At 41.8% G+C, this 9,078-nt stretch overlaps 1 protein-coding gene across 1 annotated transcript in view; it reads right to left on the bottom strand.

The window, feature by feature from the left end:
- dcc (DCC netrin 1 receptor) overlaps window positions 1-2,470 on the bottom strand; it is a 171,482-nt gene extending 169,012 nt beyond the window's left edge. Inside the window, exons 1-2 of the mRNA XM_063890086.1 lie at window positions 2,452-2,470; window positions 1,956-2,315 (exon numbers count right to left, since the gene is read on the bottom strand). Coding sequence (XP_063746156.1) covers window positions 1,956-2,315; window positions 2,452-2,470 — 379 coding nt within the window. The remainder of the gene's footprint in view (window positions 1-1,955; window positions 2,316-2,451) is intronic.
- Window positions 2,471-9,078: the final 6,608 nt, after the last annotated feature.

Here is a 9,078-nt window from a genome sequence, read left to right on the forward strand (position 1 = left end):
ACTCCAGACATCATTTCCACTGACGCCTTCTGGAATGTTCAGGGCGACAGTGAGTGCACTGACAGCTCCACCTCACCATGAGCCTGAGTCTTCATCGTGAGCCCGAGTCTTCATCATGAGTCTGAGTCTTCATCATGAGCCCGAGTCTTCATCATTAGTCTGAGTCTTCATCATGAGCCTGAGTCTTCATCATGAGCCCGAGTCTTCATCATTAGTCTGAGTCTTCATCATGAGCCTGAGTCTTCATCATAAGCCTGAGTCTTCATCATGAGCCTGAGTCTTCATCAGGAATCTCTCAGCTTGGAGTGTGATACAGTTTTTACATTCAACTACAATCTGCTACCTTGTCTCCTGGAAAATGTTATTACCAAACAACCAAACTGCATTCTCAATTCAAGGGAACCTCCCAGAAGGAAACCAAACCAAAATCCAACACAACTACAAAATAAAAGGATTAGAAAAAACCTAAACAGAGAGCTGCTACCTTTCAGCTCATCGGAGATTATACAAGCTAACTCTGAGCAGAACAAATGTACCTCGTCAAATGTATATTTCTATTTAGTTTGATTCCAAACAACATGAAAACTGCATTAAATTGTTGCTTTTGGTGTTATTAAAAAAACCAGGATCAGCTGTATCAGCAAATTCAGCCTGTGTATTCACTTTAGTCCCTCTCTCTCTCTCTCTCTCCTTTTTTCTTTTTTTTCTCTATCTGGGTGTTCAGGGTTTCTAATTAATTCCTTTAGAGTCATATCTGAACGCACACACACACACATTCAGAGTGCTAATTGAATTTTTAAGCTGCTGCTGTTCATTAGCATTTTGCCTTGTAATGTGTTGTGTGCTGCTGTGCGTGCGTGTGCGTGCGTGCGTGCGTGCGTGCGTGCGTGTGTGTGTGTGTGTGTGTGTGTGTGTGCGTGCGTGCGTGCGTGCGTGCGTGCGTGCGTGCGTGCGTGCGTGTGTGTGTGTGTGTGTGTGTGTGCGTGTATGTGTGTGTGTGTGTGTGTGTGTGTGTGTGTGTGTGTGTGTGTGTGTGTGTGTGTGTGTGTGTATGTGTTGGTGTGTGTGTGTTTGTGACTTCCAGCCAGCACTCAAACTCTGCTGCTGTGAGGATCTAGGGCACATTCCAGAAGAGCTGCAGTCTGACTGTGGAGTCCCACAAGGAGGCTGCCTTTCAACAGAGATACAATGAATGTGAATGTCCAACATAAAGACTCTTTGACAGCTCACTAATGTTAGTGATGGTGATGCACTCAAGCCTCTGTGACCCCCCATAAGCCACACTCCACTTACTAAATTACATTACAGGTGGATTACTTTGCTTTTATTAAATAAATATGAGTAGTCAAATAAATGGAAAAAGCTGAGCAAAAGTGTTTGTGTGTGTGTGTGTGTGTGTGTGTGTGTGTGTGTGTGTGTGTGTGTGTGTGTGTGTGTGTGTGTGTGTTTGTGTGCGTATGTGTGTGCGTATGTGTGTGAGTGTGAGAGTAGCCACAGCAAATGCCAAGGACAGGTCAAGGTTTCATGGAAACGTACATTTGACAAAATCTCCTCTCCCTTCTTCCCTCTCTCTGTTGGTTTCTTCCTCTCTTATGTATTCAGATCAAAACCCAGCGTCTGTACCATACATTTAGTTAATTGTGTCAAACTAATTACATTTTTGTATTAGAGAGCTGAGTAAAAGCAAATTTGTTGAATCCAGAAAAGAAGAGTATTTCAGTTTGATCCCTGTGGGACACCATAGCTGTGTAGGGAATGGAAGGTGGGATTCATAGGGAGGATCTGGATCAACTTTAGCTGAGCATCAGACTCCCAGTATGTCATGCAGACATTAATGACATGAAGTAAACTGACAGTCGTGCTAAGACCTGATACACTTGCAAATAGGTGCATAGTTTATGTGCACTGAGCAAAACATTATCTGCGTGTTAAAATAGAATGAAGTTGTCACTCACCGGCCACAGTGACCTTTGCAGTTCTGCTAACAATGGTGCCCAGTCCGTCCAATGTGGCGAGGCACTGGTATTCCCCCTCATCAGGTCGGTGGTGGCGTGAGTGGACTATATTCTGCACCAGCAGCGAGTCGTTAGCCAATTGCTGCCGCCGCTCGTCCACCACCGCACTCAGCAGCACGCCGTCCTTACGCCATGTGATGGCGGGAGGTCCTGCTCCTGCATCGGACCGCGCCTGGCAGTCCAGCTGCAGCACGCCGCCTCGCACCGTCACCGTGTCCTGAGGCTGCTGCGTGAAAGAGAACTCCACAAAACTCCCTATACTCAGGGAGGAGGAAGAGGAGGACGAGGAGGCATCTGAGGCTGGAGGAAGAGAAAGAAATAGACAAAGTTAGATTGAAGCACCAACACATGATATACACAGATGGACAGTTTTTTACTAAAGCAGCTGCTCTCCACTTTATAAACTGTCAACAAGATACAAGCCAATGTTTCACACCGGAAGAGACACAGTTCATAGGGCTTTATGTTCTCATATGCACAGCTTCAAAGATATGCAATGACATACTTGAGTCCCAGGCTCTTCCAACAATGCAACATAATATATAAAAGACCAGAAGAAAGCTGAAAACTAATGTCCAAGTTATGCAGGAGAAGTTAACAAAATGCAATTAAAATAAAATAAGATTAGCTCAAAATAAAATGTAAAATAAAAGCTGAACAGTGAAGGAAAATAGTTCTTATTGTTATAATAGATATGTGTGATGCAAACAGATGGAAGATATGAAGTTAGATATAACAAGATCTGCAGTTAGAGTATACTAAATACTAAATAATCTCTAGGTCTGGAAGTGATGAAATATCCCAAAACACTAAACCAAAATGAATCATCACATTGGACTGATTCGGGGTTTCAAGGTTTCAAGGTTTTATTGGTCATATGCACAAGCATATACAACGTATATGTTGGCAATGAAAATCTTATGTCCCATGCTCCTCCAACAACTCAACATACATGGTGCAAATAAGATAAATAAATAGTGCAAAAAGAGAGAAGAATATTTACAATAACAACAATAAAGATTTAAGGATGTGAAATATATACATATGTGGAATACAGTGGTGGGCCGTCAGGGCCAGCAAGGCCTTCTCTGCTGGCCTAAACATCATAAGAATATAAATTAAATTTTGATATATTTTTTCCACAAATACGTATTAAATTATTCCCCATAGTCTATTCTCTTCATTTTATAGCGTTCGTCTTGGCTGCGCTGCTTCCAGCCTCAGAACGAGATTTGGAGGGCTGGCCTTTATGTTAGAGCTTTTATCCAATCATATTTCAGCCATAATGTGTTGCTAGGGTCAAAGAAATCTGCCCTTAGGCCTTCAGAATCAACAGTGCGGGCGGCTGTAGCTTAAAGTGAACGCAAACAAAATTGTGGCGTTAACCAATCAGATTTCGAGGTGGCGACAACCGGCCAGCTAGCAGGCGTACGCTAACGTTAGCACGTGCACATCTTCTGATTGGATACGCACTATTGAGAGGCAGAGCTAGGCAGTGCCATACAGTCTATGGGCAAAGCTAGCAAACAGAACTAGAACTTGAGCGAGCTAATTTGTGTAGATTTCTACAAGCTATTTTTTTCAACCCACAATGGCTGAAGGAGGAGAAGATTGGTCGAAGATATAATTACAACGCCATTTTCAAAACGAACTTTTCAAGTAAATCTACACATCTTGAAAAGGGAATGACCAACTCCAACGCTAGTGAGCCTAGCACAGCAGGGAAACTACGAGCGGTACCCCTGGCTCACAGCCTCCGAGAGGCACTGCAAATTGTACTGCCGGGAATGCCTGGTATTTGCAACTGATCGATTTGGTGTTTGGAGCCACACTGGATTTGCAAACTTGAGTTGTCTAACCAAGGCAGCAACGAGACACCAAAGCACAGCTGGGCACTTGGAAGCACTGGTGCTTTTGAAAACCTTTGGGGACACCCGAGTGGATCTACAGCTCAACGAACAAGTGCGCAGGGAAACGGAGCTCCACAACGAAAGGGTGAACAAAAATAGGGAAATATTGAAAGACTGATTGATTGTGTCCTGTTTTTGGGTAAACAGGGACTTTCATTTAGGGGACACGATGAAAGCGCCGAGTCCAGAAACAGAGGAAACTACGTGGAGCTTCTTTCTTTTCTTGCTGAGAACAACACAGATTTGCATTACCACCTGTACACAAACAACATGTTTACTGGGACGTCAGGCAAAATACAAAACGACCTGATTTATGCTATTGCTGAAGTGATGGGAGAAGAGATCAAAATGAAGATTAAAAAAGCACCCTTTGTCGCTGTTATGGTGGACGAGACGTCAGATGTGGGTAATGTAGCACAGCTGGCACTTGTTCTGCGTTATGTGACAGACACAGGTGTCAAGGAGCGGTTTGTCAGATAATCTGATTAATTAAGTTAACTGTAAATATGCTGATGTATTCATTATAAATGCTTCAGAAATATTAATATAACTCTGTTGTACTTGACTTTGTTAAGGTGATGCAACGCCCGGTTATACTGCGTTTCTGTCTAAATGTATAGTTTCTAGAGCCATGGCGTCATAATGATGGTATTAAGAGGTGGAATAATTCAGGTAGGACTGTGTAGGACATCACTGAAGGCCTAGGTGTGAAATGCACGGCCCGCCACTGGTGGAATACATTGAAAGTATTTAAATACTTTACACTGTTGAATGAGGAGGTATGGACAGATGCATATATTATGTATAACAGATGTATATGGCAGATATGTATGATATATAGATATGTGTATTATAAACAGATATGTATGGCAGATGTGTATAATATATATATATATATATATGTGTATGTGTGTACTATAAACAGATGTGAGTCGACATTAACAGAGCTCAGGAGTTCAGCAGTCTTACAGCCTGTGGTATAAAACTGTCTCTGAGTCTGGTGGCCTAGGTCCGGATGCTGCGGTACAGACCACACGTCTGTTTCTGTCTGTGTAAGTATAGTTATGAACGTAAAGTAGCTATAATGTCCTAATGATAACAATGAATGAAATAACCATGTGTACTGTGTGTCGTATAAATAAACACATTTTGTGGGATCCTCTTTTCCAACATGAGGCAGTCACACCACTGAGACGGTCTTTTTCAGTTGGTAAAAGCGTAGCAGCCTGGATCCAGGTGTCAGGGTTCAGGTGGAATCAAACCGTTAAGCAGTACCGTCTTCCTCTGCACGCTCTCAGTGTCAGCAGCAGCAGCATGCGAAAAAATGTTGTTTTATTTTTTTTCTAATCCTTTTATGTACATATTCATTTATTCATGATTTGGCTGATGTATTCATTCATATTTGTCTCATGGCACCAGAATACATGAAACAATTTGGCCTCTGACCTGCAGTTCTTTGCACTGCATGATAACTCACCATCTCTACCAAAGACACCTGTTTTATTATAAGTTTTGATGTTTTTATGTTTAGTTTAATCTTTTGACAGGCTCTGATGGCGGCAGCTTCTCCTTTCGTTTTTGATGCCTTGCTGCTAAACAGCCTTTCATCTCCATCAGAGCCGCAGTGTTCACTCAAAGCCACCGCTAAGCGTCTGTGTGTCCTAGAAAGTCTAAAAAGAGGCTGTGAACAAACCGAAGTCACTCCGTTACAAGATACTCTCACAGCTTCATTTCCTCCTGCAATCATCAGACCAGAGACTCTGGGTCGGTCCTTGCTGGAACCAGAGACAAACAACAGGAAATAAATGTATGTGTATGGCTGGGGTTTCCTTTCAGCCTAGATCTGTTTCTCCTCTTACTCTCAAACAGTAATCACAGGGATGCAGGCAAGACTTCAGCGTTATATGCCTCCGCTCTATTTCTATTTGGTTATTGAGATTTATCACATTTCTCTATTTACTTGTTGTTCAACCATAACATGGTCTCTGTAGCCTGGGCTGTCTCCATGTGTTATATACTGTATACTGTACTAATACAGTGTAACATGGATATAATATGTTGTAATAGGGGTGAGTGTAATATACTGTAGGTGTAATATTGGTGTTACATGGGTATTATACGGATCTAAACACAGCGTCCTGTGTAAGATAGGTGTTATAAAAGTGTAACATGGGTAGCATTGGTATGAAATGGGTGTAATACAGGTGTCATAACGGTGTAATAGGGATGTAATAGGCGCACATTTGTGTGTTATATGGGTGCAATGTTGAAAATAGCAATCAATACATTTTCCCCAAAATATATATATATGAATGCCTATTTAAGGGTTAACTATGCTTTCTGCTAGTTTCTTTTGGAAATTAAATTGTACTAACTCTACAAATCTTCAAACTAAAGACCAAAACTGTACACTTAATGAAGTCATGACTCATAACGTTGCCTCTATCAGTGAATTAGAAACATTGCAGTAAACTCTTTAAAAAAACACAATAAAAAACGATAAATCATCGCAGTATGTGATAATAATAGTAATACAAATAAATGTAACACTTGGATTCATTCAGTGTCAGCGGTTCCTAATATCTTATCATCTATATCATTAGAAGTTATAACACAGATTTTCTTTTCTTCTGTGCGTGACAGATATCGTGTGTATATTAATATTGAGGTAATGCATATACATGTCTCTCTCTCTGCAGCTTTTACAGCACTGAGGCATGTTGCAGGTCTGCCAGATGCATCAAAATAAAAGTGAACCCTGTTATCCCCATATTGACCCCCCCGCTCTTATTCCTTACCTTTTTGATTTCCTTGCCTTTCCTTACTTCCTAGTTTCCATACATCCACCTTGCTCCTAACTCCTCCCCTTTATTCCCTCTCTCTCTTCTTGTCCTTCACAGTTTCCTTTTTATTGATTCCCCTTTCAGCCCCCCCCCCCCCCCCCCACACACACACACACACACTCTCTCTCTATCAGTAAATCACCATCTGACAGCTCTATCTGCAGTACTCACTCCCCCAGTGACACACACACACACACACACACCACACAGTCAGTTCATGTCCTTGTCCTGGTCTTCCTCACTGTGAACTCCCCCACCCCTTCACTTCTTGGTCAATGTTTATTCACATTAATCTAACATGAAGCTTCTCTAGCCTGTACGTTTTAACACACGTTTTATTTTACTGGTAGATTTTTTCAGAAGACAACACTTGTAATTACTTCCAGGAAATTTCATGGAAAGGATGATGCATTTTTTAACGTTTTCGGGAAGTGACATGTGCATAAATGTGTCAAAAGCCTATTTCAAATAACACATTTAAATACTGTAATTTCATAAATGATTTGATGATGTTCACTTGTGTTTGAATTGAGCTTTCTAGAAAATGTAATTTCTCCCTAACGCACCGTACACATGGTTCTGTTGCTTTGACGCTTGCGGGTGGTCTGGCGCTTGGGGTTAACGCATAAATTGTCTGGTACTTCTGAGGAATGGTCTCATTTGTTATCAAATTCAATATATTTCAGTTTAACAGAGTTGGGAGAGAAAAATCCAGATGATTCAGTATGGGGTATATGATCTATATTGAACAGTTTTTATAATTTCTGATATCTTGTAGACTAACATTAATTGGTTGATTGAAACTAAAATCAGTAGATTGATCAATAATAAAAAATAATCCTCCTTCAAAGCTTTCAGTGAATCTCTTCATCTTTTACACATTGAGTTTTGAAGCGACCAGCGACAAACCCAGAGCGAAAGACAGGAAAAAGAAGCAGAGAAGAGAGAAAGGAGACTGCCTTTTACATTTAAGACTTTCACAGACCTTACATTTCAAAAAGGAACTGGACCTGTTGATAAAACTGTCTCAAAGACAGGAGGAACAGCACGTCAGAAACATGATGCTGAGAACCTAACACGCTTTATAGAGAAGCAACCCACGCCTCAGGATCAATGGTGGAAGAGCCGTTTCCAAACCTCCTATTGACTCCTCTCTGTTATTTGCCTGGGCTGATACAATCGCACACCAAAGAGATCACTGGGTTTGTTCGGTTTGTCATTTTGTATTTTACTTTTCTCCTTTAAACTCCTTTGTATACAGTTCTCTTTAAAGGTCACCTTTTATGCAAAATGCCCTTTTTGCTGTCTTTTATACATAAATATGTGTCCCCGGTGTGTAAGGAGACTCACAAAGCGACAGAAAATACAACCTTCTCTCTTTTCCTCCTTACCCACATCTCTAAAAATGGGGTACAAACGATCTGATCCAGATTTGCTTCGGTTATGACGTCATAACGGAAATGTGTGCTGGCTTTACATTGAACTCCTGGCAACGTCCCGCCCACGTGACACGTCCCAACCTATCGTCCCCCATAGACAGTCGACGAGCTGAATCCCCTCCGCAGCACCTCTGTGTGTCTGTGAGTTCAGCAGGATGTCGGCAGGAGGGACTTAGTGAAGAGTAAAGTTGTTATTTATATAATATATATAATGTCACTGTTCTTGCGGTAAACACTGAAGAAAGAACAAGCTATGTGCTGTATCAGAAACAACGTGCCACATATTTTTGAAGTAGTATGGTCTGTGTTTACATTAGCAAGCATCGCTAACACTCAGAGCTAACGCTGTGCTAGAGAGACTATGTGTAATATAAAGGTCCTGTCCTTGTGGTAAACCGAGAACGAAACGTTTGAGCTCCATATTGTTTCAGAGATAATGCTGGATGTGTTTGGAACATAATACGGTGTTTAATCACGGCAGCGTTTAGCTGAGTTTCTATTTACACATAATAAAGGCCACTACACCCCCTGTTTAGACTGAATCTGGACATGGTACTGTACCACTCCAGTCCATACAGGTGTTCCACACACAGGCAGAACAGTGAGTCAATTCCACACACACTGAGAGGCTCTGACATCACAGAGGGAGGGGGGGGGGGATATAGAGCCATCCAGGAGTTTAACTGATAAGATGAGAGTCGGTGACAGCAAGGTGGACAACAGCCAAGACCATCTGAACACACACACACACACACACACACACACACACACACACACACACACACACACACACACACACACACACACACACACACACACAGGCACGCTGGGAGAGTGTCTGTAAAGCAGACTGCATTAAGACTCTGGAGAG

Source organism: Eleginops maclovinus, chromosome 8 (assembly GCF_036324505.1).
Source record: "Eleginops maclovinus isolate JMC-PN-2008 ecotype Puerto Natales chromosome 8, JC_Emac_rtc_rv5, whole genome shotgun sequence".
Lineage (NCBI taxonomy): Eukaryota > Metazoa > Chordata > Actinopteri > Perciformes > Eleginopidae > Eleginops > Eleginops maclovinus.